Raw genomic sequence first — 17,223 nt, 5'->3', positions numbered from 1 at the left:
ATAAAATTTTATTTTTTTATTGGTATATAGCCAGGGTCTTTCTTGTATGGCATCTACAATTAACAATGGATGTCACAAAGTAAGTTATTTGGCACTCTTTTGATTAGTCTATGATCAGAAAAACAAGATCATGGCATCCAGTCCCATTACTTCCTGGCAAATAGATGGGGAAAAATGGAACTAGTGGCAGACTTTATTTTTTGGGGCTCCAAAATCACTGCAGATGGTGACTGCAGCCATGAAATAAAAGACGCTTACTCCTTGGAAGGAAGGTTATGACCAACCTAGACAGCACATTAAAAAGCAGAGACATTACTTTACCAAAAAAGGTCCATCTAGTCAAGGCTATGGTTTTTCCAGTAGTCATGTATGGATGTGAGAGTTGGACCATAAAGAAAGCTGAGCGCCGAAAAATTGATGTTTCTGAACTGTGGTGTTGGAGAAGACTCTTTAGAGTCCTTTGGACTGCAAGGAGATCCAACCAGTCCATCCTAAAGGAAACCAGCCCTGAATATTCATTGGAAGGATTGATGTTGAAGCTGAAACTCCAATCCTTTGGCCACCTGATGTGAAGAGGTGACTCATTTGAAAAGATCCTGATGCTGGGAAAGATTGACGGTGAGAGGAGAAGGGGTCAACAGAGGATGAGATGGTTGGATGGCATCACCCAATCAATGAACATGAGTTTGAGTTAACTCCAGGAGTTGGTGATGGACAGGGAGGCCTGGCATGCTTCAGTCCATGGGGTCGCAAAGAGTCGGACATGACTGAGCAACTGAACTGAACTGATTAGTCTATGATCAGAAAAACAAGCACTTCGTCAGAAACCAGTGCCCCATCACTCTATTTTCATGTTTTTATAGGACTTTGTATGTTCCCTATTCAATTATTTGGGGGCTTCCCTGTGGTCTCAGACAGTGAAGAATCTGCCTCTAATGTGGGAGACTTGGGTTCAATCCCTGGGTCAGGAAGAACCCCCTGGAGAAGGGAATGGCAACCCACTCCAGTAATTCTTGCCTGAAGAATCCCATGGACAGAGGAGCCTGGTGGGCTACAGTCCATGGGCTGGCAAAGAGTCAGACACGACAGAGTGACTAACACTTTAACTTTCACTTTATTCAATATTCATTACACTTTATTATAATACATATCTACTTTTTTCCTGACAAGATTCTAAGTTCCAGGAGGGAAGGAGCTATGTGCATCTTGCTTACCACTATATTGCCTAAGCTTAGAATATCCCAGTGCCTTAAATAAAGCACATATATTTGCATAATGAATGTGTGAATTGTCTCCAAACTGAAAGTGACAAGTTTCCAACTTTCTCCACTCCCTTGACCCAAATTACTCAATGACTTAAATATGACACACTAAACAGCCATTTTCAATATAGCTAGAAATAATAATTAGTAGTAGAGAAATTACACCTAACAAGTGAGTGTTTACAATGTGTCAGGTACTATACTGAGTACTTTTGGTATTAACTATTTTAGTTCTCACAACAACCTATGAGAAAAGTAACTAGTGGTTTCCCATTTACAAACAGGGAAACCAAAGGACACCAAAATTAACTCAATTACCAAAGGAATAAAGTTAGACATGACAGAACCAGCGTATCAATTCAGGCAATATAGATTAAGCCTAAAATGGTAATCACTATAAAGCCAGGGAATTCTCTTTCCCCTCATCTTGATTTATTCTGCATCCAGTCCATTACTACCACAAACTGCCGGATTTTCTTGTGTAATATTTATTCACTCATTAGAATAAGTAAAGAGACTTAGCTACAGGCATAAGCCATCCCTCTGTGTATAAAAGTTCACTATATAAAAATCATTACCTTTAATCTGGTTAATTTCTATTAAAAATAATGACAGAAAAAAATGGGGGGGGCACTGTTCAGTATCATGGTGAACATATGAGTATATACATATATGAAGACTTTTCAGACTACATATTCTAAATATGTCAATTAACCTCAAGAAAACACACATAAAATGATATATAAAATATACTGAATTTTTGTATGTGTCAAATAATAAGAACATTTATTTCTGAATAGATGCCATTTCACTAATATGTAATTTTAAGATGGGCCTAATATTGAGAAAACCAACCTGTTTTACATTCTGAACTTGATAACTGTGCTACCTTTTGGACTTTTCGTACTGGCTTGACCACTTTCTTCTCTCTACTTTTTTCAGCTGGTTTTTCTTTCATAGAGCTATCATCTGAAAAACAGAAACATTTATAGCAAATATTATAATAAATGGTATTGACCCACTCATCCTCCCCCCAGTATGAGAAAGCTATATAGAATACATGGTTCAGGAAGGGAGAGAGAAACCTTCACTATTTCTTTGACTCAAAAGCTGCAATGTCAAGTCCTCTTACAGAAAGGTCTAGAGATCACAATTACTCTACTGTTAAGTCTCAATTCTTTGTGGGTTTTTTTTTTTTTTTTTTCAGGAAACCCTTGAGACACTCACCTGGTTTTCACAAACTGAAAGAAGCTACAATAATGCTTTCCAAGCTAGATTACAGCATTTACAGAATCTCAGAAGCAAGCATTTTCACAGATTCCTATTTCATTTAAAAATTCCCACTTAACTGAAATATCATGAACTTCTAGAATAAAACTGTATAAAATACTCAATATTCCTAAATTAGGCCCTTTTATGGATGTGAGAGTTGGACTGTGAAGAAGGCTGAGCGCCGAAGAATTGATGCTTTTGAACTGTGGTGTTGGAGAAGACTCTTGAGAGTCCCTTGGACTGCAAGGAGATCCAACCAGTCCATTCTGAAGGAGATCAGCCCTGGGATTTCTTTGGAAGGAATGATGCTAAAGCTGAAACTCCAGTACTTTGGCCACCTCATGCGAAGAGTTGACTCACTGGAAAAGACTCTGATGCTGGGAGGGATTGGGGGCAGGAGGAGAAGGGGACGACAGAGGATGAGATGGCTGGATGGCATCACTGACTCAATGGACGTGAGTTTGGGTGAACTCTGGGAGTTGGTGATGGACAGGGAGGCCTGGCGTGCTGCGATTCATCGGGTCGCAAAGAGTCGGACGCGACTGATCTGATCTGATCTGATCTGATGATTAGGCTAGTGAAATATGTCAAAGTATTTCACATATAAACTATGCTCACTAATTTTTAAATTCCAATCTGCAGAAATAAACTGACTATACACATAAACTTGAAAATTAATCTCAACCACAGATCTGGATAAATGTACTTTAAACATATATAGAGCTCTGCATTCTGAGCAAAGAAGTTAAGTGTGATTCAAAGGCCCTGAGGCACAAGCATACTTAGTGTCTAAGAAATAGCAAGGAAATCAATGTGAATGAAGTGAAGAAAGAGAAAAGCAATAAGAGTTAGGGTCAAAAGACATGACTGAGGGCCAGATTACATAGGGCTTTACAGGTCATTGTGAGAACTTCAGGTTTTACTCAAGAATAGGATGAGAAATTGAGCAAAGGAGTGACATGACCTAAATGTTATTTTAATAAGCTTACTCTGATAGCTATGATGAGAACAGATTCATTAGAAGAAGAGCAGAAGCAGGGTAACCAGTTAGAAGGCTACTGCAGTAATCCAGCCAGGAGACTGACAGTGGATGGCTTGAACCTAGGTGGTAGGTGAAGGTGATTATATTTTAGAGGTATTTCAGACAATTTAGATATAAGGTTTGAGAGAAACAGAGGGGTCAAGGATGACCAAGGATTTGGGACCTGAATAATCAGAAGGACAAGATTTACTCTCCAGTTAGATGGAGAGACTACCAGAGGAATAAGTTTAAGGGGTGTACCATGACCTCATTTAGTTAGCTAGCTCCATTTTTGGATATATTAAGCTTAAGAAATTTATTATACATCCAGGGGGAGGTGCAGAGTTAGCAGGTGGATATGAATCTGAATTCAGAGAAGTCTGGTCAGAGACATAAATGTGGGAATCATCAGCAGAGAATATTTCAAGTACTGAAACTCTATGAGCTTGCCTAGTTTGTATATGGATAAACAAAAAATTTAAAAAACAATAAAGGAAAAGACGGAGAAGGCGATGGCACCCCACTCCACTACTCTTGCCTGGAAAATCCCATGGACAGGAGGAGCCTGGTAGGCTGCAGTTCATGGGGTCGCTCAGAGTCGGACAGGACTGAGCAACTTCACTTTCACTTTTCACCTTCATGCATTGGAGAAGGAAATGGCAACCCACTCCAGTATTCTTGCCTGGAGAATCCCAGGGACCAGGGAGCCTGGTGGGCTGCCGTCTATGGGGTCGCACAGAGTCGGACACGACTGAAGCGACTTAGCAGCAGCAGCAGCAGCAAAGGAAAAAGAAAGGGATGGAAGAGAAAAGAAAAATGAAAAAAGAAAAACAATGAGAAACACAGATCCAAGCACAGGGACCAGGACATGCCAATATTCAGAGATCAGATAGTTGATTAGGGAAAAAAAAGAACAAAAAAGAGCAGATAAACTTGGGAGGAAAACTAAACACTTATGGTATCATAGATAAGATTCCAAGTGAAGAATTTCAAAGATGAAGTGATTAGTGATATCCAACATTTCTGAGAGAGACTTTATTTTGGGGGCTCTAAAATCACTGCAGATGGTGACAGCAGCCATGAAATTAAAAGACACTGGCTCCTTGGAAGGAAAGCTATGACCAACCTAGACTGCATATTAAAAAGCAGAGACATTACTTTACCTACAAAGGTCTGTCTAGTCAAAGCTATGGTTTTTCCAGTAGTCATCTATGGATGTGAGAGTTGGACCATAAAGAAAGCTGAGTGCCGAAAAATTGATGTTTCTGAACTGTGGTGTTGGAGAAGACTCTTGACAGTCCCTTGGACTACAAGGAGATCCAACCAGTCCATCCTAAAAGAAATCATCCCTGAATATTCATTGGAAGGACTGATGCTGATGCTGAAACTCCAATACTTTGGCCACCTGATCCAAAGAACTGACTCATTTGAAAAGACCCTGATGCTGGGAAAGATTGAAGGCAGGAGAAGGGGACGACGGAGGATGAGATGGTTGGATGGCATCACCAACTTGATGGACGTGAGTTTGAGCAAGCTCTGAGAAAGCCTGGCATGCTGCAGTCCGTGGGGTCGCAGAGTTGGACATGACTGAGCGACTGAACTGAACTGAATGTTTCTGAGAGATCAAGCAGGATAACAAATGAGAATTACACACTGGATTTAGCGATGTGGAAGTCACTGATGACCTTGGTAACAGCAGTCCAGAGAAGTAGGAGCAAAAACCTAACAGAAAGGATTCAAGAGTAAAATGGAGGAGAAAAATTGGAGACTATGAAGATAAAGCAACTTTCTGAAGCTTCACTGTAAATAAAAGGAGAGAAATAAAGCAGAGTAGGGCCAAAAGAGGGGTTCTTTTATGATGGCCCAGATAACAGCAGGTTATCAAACACTATGTTGATGGGCATGACCTCATAGAGAGGGAAAACTTGATAATGGAAAAGAGAAAACAGGGCTGTAGTAATGTCCTTAAATACACTAGAGCAACTGGAATTTAATACAGAAGTAGATGGGTTTTGTTTAAGACAGAAGCAGCGGGAGAGTTGACCCACCGAAACAAAAGAGAAGGCAGACTATAATAGGCAGACCTCTTTAAGAGTTCTTTGGCATACATCATTCCACTAGTCTACTGATACTGTTCTATGAAGCATATTACCATTCCCATTTTACAAATGAGAAAACCAAGGAAGAGAGTTTATGTAACACAGATAGTATGAAAAACTAATTAAGTGGCAGAGCCAGAATTTGAATCCTTGTAAACTAATTCCAAAATCTTGCTCTTAACTATTACATTATATTTCCTTTTTATATGAGAAAAAATTTCTGAAGATATTGTTTCAAAAATAATAGTAGGAAAATTGGACTGGACTGTGAATGCCATAATATTTATTAGCAGAGTCTCTACTAGGGCTTACCAGAAAATTTTCAGGCTTCAGAGTCAGACTGAGTTGGTTTTAAACCTTGGCTTCAATTCTTAACTGCTCTATGCAACCATGGAAAAATTACTCCTTGACCTTACACTTCCTCAACTGTAAAACATTTAGGAGACTAAATGTTGGGCAGCATCTTGCCCCAAATCATACAAGGTTTCAATATAGTAATATTATATGTATGATCTTCCTATTTTCCTCTTCGAGTCTTCCATAAGTTCCTCTATTTTCAATCCTCTAACACACATTATTCCCTTCTGATAATGTTCATTTTTCTTCCTGCTTTTTGCCCTCATAGTATCTTATCTGCTGCCCACCAAATTACTGACCATTTCAAAGATCTCAGAGGGCTACTAAACTTCTAGACTCCTATGTTTCCTTCAAATCAGACAAGCCCACTCAGAACGTCCCTTAGTTTAAAAATAGCCTAGTTTCTCTTTTCAGCTATATATGCTAATTTAACCCTGGAGCAAAGCCTAGAAGCTAAGAGTCTTGTGACTGATAATATCACCACTTAAGTATACCATGCATTTAGAAATGGGAAATAACTTTAGTTTGGTGACAATTTTATGTTTCAGCATTGCAGCTTAGGTAGTATGCATGATAAAACACTGAAAACCTAGGAACACTCTACTCTCACCTGCAAAGTGAAGTGCTAAGTCACGATACAGTTCTCTACTCATGTTTTGAAACTCAGCCTCCTGCCACACTTTCCCATCAGGTGTTCGAATCTTGGTCTCTGAAGGATTGAAGCCTAATATATAACCAACAATACAAAACATCCTTATCAATACTGCATTCAAAGTTTTGTTATATTATTAACTTTAAGTGAAATAAATTAATATACTATAAAATTCACTCTTTTAAAGTGTACAACTCCCTGCTTTTTAGGATATTCAGATAGTTACACAACTATCACCACCATCTAATTCTAGAGCATTTCATCACCCTGAAAAGTAACCCTGTAACCATTAGCAGTTGCTCCCCACACTACTCCCTCTATTCCCTGCCAAATACTCAACTATTTTCTATCTTTACAGATTTGCCTATTATGGACATTTCCATATAAATAGAATCCTACAATGTGTGGCCTTTTGTGTCTGGCTTTTCACTTAGCTTTTATTGTTGAATGATACTCCACTGTACAGATATATCAATGTTTGCTTATCCATTTACCAGTTGATGAACATCTGGGCTGTTTTCTACTTCTTGGCTATTATGAATAATGTCGTTATAAACATATATGCACAAGGATGTGTGTAAATATACCTTTTTCAATTCCCTTGGGTAGTATATCTAGGCGGAGAAGGCAATGGCACCCCACTCCAGTACTTTTGCCTAAAAATCCCATGGACGGAGGAGCCTGGTAGGCTGCAGTCCATGGGGTCGAGAAGAGTCAGACACGACTGAGCGACTTCACTTTCACTTTTCACTTTCATGCATTGGAGAAGGAAATGGCAACCCACTCCAGTGTTCTTGCCTGGAGAATCCCAGGGACGGGGGAGCCTGGTGGGCTGCTGTCTATGGGGTCGCAAAGAGTCGGACACGACTGAAGCAACTTAGCAGCAGCAGCAGCAGTATATCTAGGAGTGGAATTGCTGGGTCATATGGTAACTCTTACGCTGAACTTGTTGAGGAACTATCAAAATGTTTTCTAAAGAAGCTGCACCATTTTACATTTTTACCAGCAATTTCTCCATATCCTCACTTGTTATTGTCTTTTTTATTATAGTCACCCTCATAGGTATAAAATGGTATCTCATTGTGGTTTTAATTTGTGCATCCCTAATAATTAAACATTGAACAGCTTTATAAGCTTTTAAAAGAGGAATGCGTCATTAGCTACCACATAATGTGTTAACAAGTGCTGTTTGGAAAAGTAAGCTTCAGTTAGACAAAGCAATATACATTTGTTCAAAAAGACTAGAAATGGAGAAGCACCAAATTAAATGATAAAAGAATGTCAATCATAAATTATGGATATCCGAGAAAGAAACTACCTTTTCAAGTCTGAGGAGAAACAACAATAATCACACTTTTCTGATTTTGCCTATGGCTGAACAAATGGACAAGCTTCTGTCTACGCAGGCAAAATCAGACAACCAAAGTGTGGAAAACAGTTGCTTAAAACATACTTGTTCTATTTCTTAACAAACATTACACATGTGCTATTTCCTAGAAATTATCATTCTAGTTTCCTACTTCAAATTTATCACTTATTCCTTAAGAAATATACTAAACTTAAAATGTCACTTTGCAAAAAAAGATGAAGTAATGAATATGGATGATAACCAGAATAGTAAAAAGATCTGTATTTTCAAATGGGCTCAACTTACCAAAGAATTGCCACTAAATATTTTGTAAAAATTAAATCAATTTAATGGAGTCAAAAATTGGTAAAAGCACTTTAAAAGTGCTAGATAAAATGTTACTGGTAAAATAATTACATGTCTAATAAGAAGTACTCTATTCAGCTCTTAAGACAACAGCATAAGCTTAATTTCACCTGAAATTTGTACCACAGGACACATACAACTATGCTTATAGCTATATAAACAAAAAGTTTATAAAGTGTTTAGTCTATTGCAAACTACAGTTTATAACAAGAAAGTGTGGCAATTCCATGTAAACCTATCTTCCTCCCAACATTTCTTACCCTCGTTCCATCTCTCTACATTCAACCTTATCACTTTTCTCTTCTCTTGCCTTCAGGAAACATTTATCTTTATGGGAGCCTTTCTTTATATTTGCATCTTTATTTATAAGTCAACTTTAAGCAGCTTTCAGTATCTACATCAGTTTCTCTTTCTGTTCCCCAGTTTTTATTTCCATTCTCTTTATGTACATTTTTCTTACTAATTGAATTTATTGAATAGAATAAAATATTTATTGTGCATTTGTGTCCAAGACACTGTACTAAGTTTTGAAATAAAATAAGATGATCAATGAAGGCTTAATCTTCTTGGGCATTTAAACCAGAAAGAAAAAGATATGTAAACCACTAAGTATAAAACAATGAAGAACCACTGTGTTCACTACTTCAAATTTTAAACATATACACACATAAATGTAATGTGTTTAGAATGGGTTTCATATACTAACAACTATATAAAAAGACAAAGAAAAATCTCCTCCTCTCTCTCTTTTCTCTCTCTCTTTCATTTGTGTAAGAGAATATTATCTCTGGAATGGTACATAAATTGTTAACACAAGTAACCTCCAGAAAGGGGACCAGGTGACTGGAGCACAAGAATGATACAGCTTTTCAATGTATGTCTTTTTCATCTTTTCAACTGCAAATCAAGTGAATTTACTAAGTATTTAAACAAATGAAATTAAAATGTCACTTTAGAATACAGTATATTAAGATACTTTTAATTTACACTAACAAAAAGTTAGCAGAAAAACAGTTCTTCACTGGTGGAAAAGATAAATCCACTGCTCAGGATGCCACTGGAAACCATATTCTGTTATGATTTCTGAAATGAATACTATATTTCATTAGTTAACCTCATAAAAGTTACATTCATAATATATTTTAATATGGAAACTAAAGTATTAAAACTAGTAATAAAAGGAATATACAAAATCTAGTCACAACTCAAAGTCATACTTAAGATTTTCACTCTGATTCTTTAAGGTTGCTTTCTTTCTTAATTTTTAGATTTTTACAAATTATTAAATAGAACACAGATTCAAATCAACCATCTTAACTCTGCCTTAGTGGAAGAACTTTTGAAACCGCAGACTTTGACTTCTAGAATGAACAAAGCTTAAAGGTACAATCTGCATTTAATGGGTCTGATATAAATATAGCCAAAGTTTTATATAATCACTATCTTAGAACCAGCCAGAACTTCTGACCCCATCATTTGCTAATTGCTCTGTCAACAATGTGGACAATTTCTACACGGCACACAAACAACTAGAAGGATAAGAAAGAATTTTATTAAGGGAACTACCCACAATTTTATCATAAATTGTCTAGAATTAAATGCTACTTATCTATCTTTAATTCATAATGAATATTACTAGCAAAACATATCACAAAAAAACTGATAAACTGTTCAAACTATAGATAGTTAAGTTTGTTCTGTTAAAATTAACAGAATAAACCAATCTTGATTATATTTTGATTGTCATACATTTATAAATACTGAACTTGAAAAAATATCTGCAAAAGAAAGGCCAGAATGGTAGGAACTTTAAGACCAAAGTCTAACCTCATCAATGAATCAAAATTTTACATGGATGACCCTGACCCTGTGAAAATAATTTCAGGAACATAAAAATGCAAAACCACCATATATAAAAACTTGAGTTAGGCTGAAAGCAGAAATTCTCTCTGAAAAGCATCTTCTCAATGGAAATCTGATTTATTGTTTTCTTAAACATGGAGAAAACCCCTGTCAAAATTCTAAGGTTAATAAAAGAGGATCAAAATGTCAGTGCCAAGATATTCTGTAACCAAATATTTACTAGCAGTGATTGAAGTATTTTTCAAACATTGCTTTTAAAAGAATTTCTAATAACAACAGAAATACAATGACAGAGTAAGAGTAATATTCTTTCAGTTCTCTGAAATTTTATACTTATTTTTATATTTTTATTTTTATATTTTATTTATATATATTTTATTTTAAAATTTATACTAATTTTTATTTTCTCTTTTGTACAACTTATTAAAGGTTCATATGGGAAGTCTCAAACTAAAAGAACCTCTTGAAGGATCTAAGTCTGCATTTTTAGCATGCACTTTGAATTAATTTTTTTATGCACTTGATTTGAGAATCACCCCCTATTCTAAATGATCCTCTCTACTCCAATACACCCTAGGGAAACAAGGAGACAAGGAGGCAGGAAAAGAGAAGATGTAAACACTGATTACAAACCTTTATATGTTGGAGCAGGTGGAGCTGTTGCCACTTTCCTGACTTTCGCTGTCACTGAGCTATCAACATTAACAACCATTACCGGATGGTCAATATGACCCAGGTTCTGGCCCTGGCCATTTGTTTCTTCTGAGTGTTCCCATTGTTTTCTAATCCGCTCCTTGAGTTTTTCCAGTTTGACATCATGTTGTCGTCGCTTTAGGATATCTAATCTTTGGGAAGTACAAGTACTAGTAGAAGACGGAGAAGAGTCAGTTAACCGTAACACTTTTGAATCAATATTATGGCCCATGGTACACACAGAAGACTTCAAAGTGTTCTCATTTCCTTTTGTTCTATTAGGTTTTTCTTCATCACTTCTCATGGCAGCTGCCACCTTAATCAAACATTCAGAATTTTGCAACGCATCAATTGTTGGTCGATCATTTAAAAACCTAACAACTGTATCATCAACGGCAGATGATTGGGAGCTCTCAAAATCACAACAAAGTATATTCCGATCTTCTTGACTGCACATCAACCGGTTCCCACTCTCAGGCTTCTCTTCATTAACATCCACACAATATACGTGCTTTGACTCTAAATGGCTGGGGCTTATACTGGATGGTGTGCCATGGACTTCCCTATTATTAAAAAATAATAAGCTTTAAATAAAGAATACAAAAACCAGTCATACAAACTGAGTGGAGAACTCTAAACATTAGAGACCCCAAAACTTAGACACTCTAGTAGGTTAGAAATAATTCAGTGCTCAATGCCTCCTGGGTATCAAAGGTTAGATTATGGCAAATAATCTAAATCATAATGTGCATATTATAAAACTATGCAAAAGATGCATGCAGAGATTTCCTTAAGAACCCCAGAAAGCAGAAATACAATCTGACTTTGGATATTCACTTGACACTTACTACCAAAATGTACATTTTACTTCTCCATAAAATCTTAAGAACTAGGGGGAAAAGTTCTCAAATTCTGGCATTTCACATATATAACTTCTAAATAGTGTACGAAATTAACAGATTGGGAGTAGAAATAAAGTGGAAGTACAATAAACATTCACCTCCAGATAAACGTGGTTAGTAAAGTTAAATCTCTCTGAACTACAGACAACTTTTTTGGCAGCTTCAAGTTATGTAAAGCATGTCTAGAAATTCCAGAGTAGGCAAAGAAGACTGGACACAGCCAAAGCATGCATCACAAAGTCCATGTTCTCTACTCACAAAAACACTAGCAAAAGTATTCCTTCAGAAACTATTTTGATTTTACGTATCATTCTAGTAAGTTATATTTTAGAAACAGAAGCAGTTATTAAAAGGGAGATTAATGAAGACAAGCCTCAGCAGTAGGAAGAAGACATGAAAAGCTACCCAACAAAATTATAGGGACAGACATAACAATCATCTGGACCCCCAAGTTCCGAAAGAGTAGACATTTGCCACATGTGGCAATTGAGCACTAGAATGTGCTTAATCCAAACTGAGATGTGCTGTAATGTAAATTACATACCAGATTTTTAAAAATTAAAAAATAAAGACCGTAAAACATCTTTGGGTGTGTGCATATGACTACTAAAAATATTTAAATTACGTATGTGTGGTTCACTTTAATGGTGCCATTGTATATACTGACCTAAATCTTTCAGTTTAGGCATAAAACTCTAAATATCACAAAAATTATTAAAGTCATGACTCTATTACAGCAAAATATGGTTAATTTTGCAGCTATCATGAGTACACAAGTGTGTGCATTTCTCTAAAGAGACAGTCTATAGCTTTTATCAGATTCTCACTGGGGTCCATGACTCAAAAAACATTAGACCCTCTTCTAAGAGGCTGATTATTAAATAAGACGGGGGCTGAGAACTGAGTTCTGCAGCTTTCACTAGAGATCAAGACTAAATTCAATTATTTTCACTATCTCAACCAGACTGCAACAACTCACTGTTTAAATGATTAAGGTCTAAAATCAGCACATGCAGAGAATAAAACAGGAATCCCTGGTGGCTCAGCGGTAAAGAACCCACCTGCCAATGCAGGAGATGTGGTTCTATGCCTGGGTCGGGAAGATGCCTTGGAGAAGAAATGGCAACCTACTCCACTATTCCTGCCTGGGAAATCCCACAGAGAAGCCTAGCAAGCTACAGTCCATGGGATCACAAAAAGTCAGATACAACTTAGCGACTAAACAACAGAGAATAAAATAAAGTATAAAATGGTAGGTTACCTACATGTCTTAATCGTTAAGGGAAAGAAAATTAACTAAAAAAAGTAAAGTAGGGACTGCCCTTGTAGTCCAATGGCTAAGACTCTGCACTCCCAATGAAGGAGGCCAGGTTCAGGGAACTAGATCCCACATGCTGCAACTAAAGATCTCAGCACGCCACAACTAAGACCCAGCAGAGCCAAATTAGATAGACCAAAATAAATGAACTTTAAAAAAAAAAAAAAAGTAATTTCACACATTCTTTCACTCACTCACTCATTAAATATCTACTATGAATAAGGATGTTCACTATGCAATTCTTTCAACTTTTCTATAAATATGAAAATTGTCGTAATAAAATGCTGGAAAAAATATCTATAGAATACTTAGTTAAATAACAAGCATTAAGATGATTTGGGAATGAGACAGATTTGTAGTTTTATATAAAGTAATGTAATGGGTACACATTTAATCAAAATATAATGCAGCATGAAAATGCTCCAACAGAGGAAGCACAGGTGGTACTAAGTCGCTTCAGTCTTGTCCGACTCCTTATGACCCTATGGACTACAGCCTGCCAGGCTCCTCTGTCCATAGGATTCTCCAGGCAAGAATACTGAAGTGGGTTGCCATGCCCTCCTCCAGGGGATCTTCCTGACCCAGGGATCGAACCTGAGTCTCTTCTGTCCCCTGCATTAGGAAGCAGGTTCTTTACCACTAGTGCCACCTGGGAAGCACAGAGGAAGGTCTGAATAAGCTAGGGAATGAAATGGGGTAGAAACAGATACAGCAGTGTTTCATACAGAAGGTGATAAAAGCTGAGTTTTAGATGATGAATGGAGCTGGCCAGGTGGAGGGTGTTCTATTCACAGCTATCCTATGGATATTTGTTTCTTTTCTTAAAATACACATAATTTACACAATTTTAAATGTGAGGTAGTATTATTTGCAGAAAGAATATTAGAATAGAAATAGTAATTTAGTTTCAATTCTGATAGTGATTATGTTTCTAGGCATCTCATTATTCTTTTAAATTTTCCCTTTCTCCTTTTTCTAAACTATGCACTTGTACCCAGATTAAGTCCCTGGCCTTTTCTCTATTTATTTTTTTCACTTTTATCACTTCAATGCTACTGACAACTCCCATATTTATATTCGTAGCACTGACTTTTCCACACACATTCCTACCCAAACATCCAACTGCCTACTGAATATTTTCACCTAGATATTTCAAAATTGCATCAAATGGAACACACTGAAAATCAAACCCATAATTTACCTCTGCATGCTTGTGTGCTAAGTTGCTTGTGTCCAATTCTTTGTGACGCTATGGACTGTAGCCCACCTGGCTCCTCTGTCCACGGGATTCCCCAGGCAAAAATACTGGAGTGAGTTGCCATGCCCTCCTCCAGGGGATCCTCCCGACCCAGGGAACGAACCCACATCACCCGCAGCTCCTGCATTACAGGCAGATTCTTTACCGCTGAGCCACTGGGGAAGCATAATTCACCTTCATCATCCAAATTTTTTATCTCAAATATAAGATGTGAGAGTTGGACCATAAAGAAGGTTGAGCACTGAAGAACTGATGCTTTTGAACTGTGGTGCTAGAGACTACTCTTTTGAGAGTCCCTTGGACAACAAGGAGATCAAACCAGTCAATTCTAAAGGAAATCAACCCTAAATATTCATTGGAAGGACTGATGCTGAATGCCACCTGATGTGAAGAACCAACTCATTGGAAAAGATCCTGATGCTGGGAAAGACTGAGGGAAAGAGGAGAATGGGGCAACAGAGGATGAGATTGTTGGAAGGCATGACTGAATCAATGGACATGAGGTTGAGCAAACTTGGGGAGATAGTGAAGGACAGGGAAGCCTGGCATGATGCAGTTGATAAAGTCACAAAGAGTCAGACATGACTTAGCAACTGAACAAGAGCAAATATAAAAACTAAGTATTTCCAAGCACCATCATTAAAAACTCCTTACTTTACTGATTGATACTTTAAAATACTAAAAAATGATTATAAATGAAACAACAAACTATAAGTTTCAGTGTCTATTACTTAATACTATTTGCTATCCTAACAGCAAGAACATATTTCTATCAGTAGTTAAAACGTCCCTCAAATACAAAACTCTTTAATCTTATCTGGTAAATATCCTAAATTAGCTAACAAAAATGCAAAGCATTTTATACTATTCATATATTAAAATTCATTCATCAATCTTGAACATCTAACTAAATTGTTAAAAGGAACCACTGGCAACACAAACAATAAACCAACTCACATTCTCAGAAGAAAGAAATTTTAGGTAACTGATTAATGCTAGCCCCCTCCAGCTCAAAAAAGAGAAGAAAACTAAACTATGTGAAGAGCACTGTGTAGAACATCCAATCTGAGATATAAGGGAGAAGAAAGCCATACTTCCAGAAACCGAATAATTTGTGTGCAGGAAGCATATTACAATGGAGTGGTCTGGAGTAAATATTACTACTTCTCCCCAAATATTCAATCTGTAAAAGAACAGAAAGTTAGCATTTCATAAAAGATTTTGCTTTACCTTTTTGGAAAATGGAAAAGGTAATACTACTAGATTCAGAGTGTGATGAAAAACTGAGAAAATAAACTATAATATTAGTACAAATACTATAGGTTAACTCTATAGATAATTTAAAAAAAAAAAAGAAACCCACACTAACCTGTAAGAAACCAAAGGGTCACGAAACTCCACACGATTAATTTTTTTTACATTACTCTCCAGGGTGGTAGCTCTGAGAGGACTACGAGATTTCTCTTTTCGTGATTTAGAAAATTTGGAGGCTGGAGCATTAACCCAAGAATCATCTAGGTATCTACCATCTGAAGAAAAAGGAAATCTATGAAAACATATAATATAAAATACAACTGTCTCTGAACGTGGCTAGCATTTAAGAAAATAACTTAGGTATCTTATTGTTTCTGGACTCTCAAGCTGAATACAAGTAGATTAAAAAAAAAATTCAGGTTCTATTATTACAGTAACTCAATCTATAGAGAAAGACTGCATTCTAAGCAAACAACACCAAGTGAAATTCTAAATAAAAAATTCCTTTTGTCAAAGGCTCTCACTTCAAAAAAGATGCACCAGCTAAAACCCAAGACTCACAGATTATAAAAAAGAATCATAGTTTCAGTTAATCTGCAGCTTTATTCCACTAATTATGCAACCACAAAATTAAATATATAAAAGGTAACCAAAGAAAATATTGACAGTGTCAATTTATGATAGTATTTGTAAGATAAATATTCTAATTTTGATCAGAAATCCCAACCAAAAAAACAAAAGTCTTAAGTCAACTAAATTTCAAACTAAAATACCTGTAATTTTTCTTTTTTAAAAAGGACATATATAACCCTAAAGGCTCAAAATCAAATTCTCACTAACAAATGAAAACTCACTGCCAAAGGTGATGCTGTAGTGCTAAGTCCCTGATCAAAAGATGGAGAAAACGTCGCCTACAGTCACTGAACATGAGGCTGCTTCGTAACTACTCAGTACCAAAGGAAAAGAACTAAATGCTGATGAAGCACCTAGTCTCTGACAAAAGAACAAGGAAATACATGGGACTATATGGAGAAATTAAACCAAAACGCCAAAAATTCATATTTAATATATTTATATCTTTGGAAGTCACCTCATACATACCTTTTCTACTAATTTTTCTGGTAGCACTTGCAGAAGATTTCTTGGTATCCATGACAGAATCAAACACAGCTGTACTTGTAGGGGCTACTTCCAATTTGTTTTCAATGTGTCTCAGCTAAAGTTTAAACACCATCAAAACAAATAGGTTAATTCTATTCTAAACCAGCTACCATCAATTTAATTACTTATATTATCCAACAACTTTCTCCAAAGCAGAAAAAACTTAGGAATGCTTTATTTTAACTAAAAACAATATAGTTTTTCTATTATTTACTACTTAAGCAATTGGCCAATGCTGCCCAAATTTGGACACAAAAATAAAAATGTCTATAGAATACCAAGAGTTTTCCATTTGACCTGTTGACTACTTTTTTAATTGTTGAGTTTTTTAAAAGCAGTAAATTTTCTGACATTGTATGCTGCATATCATTATGCTACATATATTTTCTGCATTTCT

The 17,223-nt window shown here is 36.4% G+C and overlaps 1 protein-coding gene across 3 annotated transcripts in view; it reads right to left on the bottom strand.

Annotated features, from left to right (window-relative positions):
- CEP350 (centrosomal protein 350) overlaps positions 1-17,223 on the bottom strand; it is a 160,848-nt gene that overhangs the window by 110,812 nt on the left and 32,813 nt on the right. For all 3 annotated transcript variants that reach the window (XM_061383371.1, XM_061383373.1, XM_061383372.1), the window contains exons 4-8: positions 16,767-16,881; positions 15,781-15,940; positions 10,874-11,496; positions 6,622-6,735; positions 2,118-2,231 (exon numbers count right to left, since the gene is read on the bottom strand). In XM_061383371.1, the coding sequence (XP_061239355.1) occupies positions 2,118-2,231; positions 6,622-6,735; positions 10,874-11,496; positions 15,781-15,940; positions 16,767-16,881 (1,126 nt within the window). The remainder of the gene's footprint in view (positions 1-2,117; positions 2,232-6,621; positions 6,736-10,873; positions 11,497-15,780; positions 15,941-16,766; positions 16,882-17,223) is intronic.

This window comes from Bos javanicus, chromosome 16, assembly GCF_032452875.1.
Source record: "Bos javanicus breed banteng chromosome 16, ARS-OSU_banteng_1.0, whole genome shotgun sequence".
Classification (NCBI taxonomy): Eukaryota; Metazoa; Chordata; class Mammalia; order Artiodactyla; family Bovidae; genus Bos; species Bos javanicus.
This window is presented reverse-complemented; position numbering and strand designations above follow the sequence as displayed.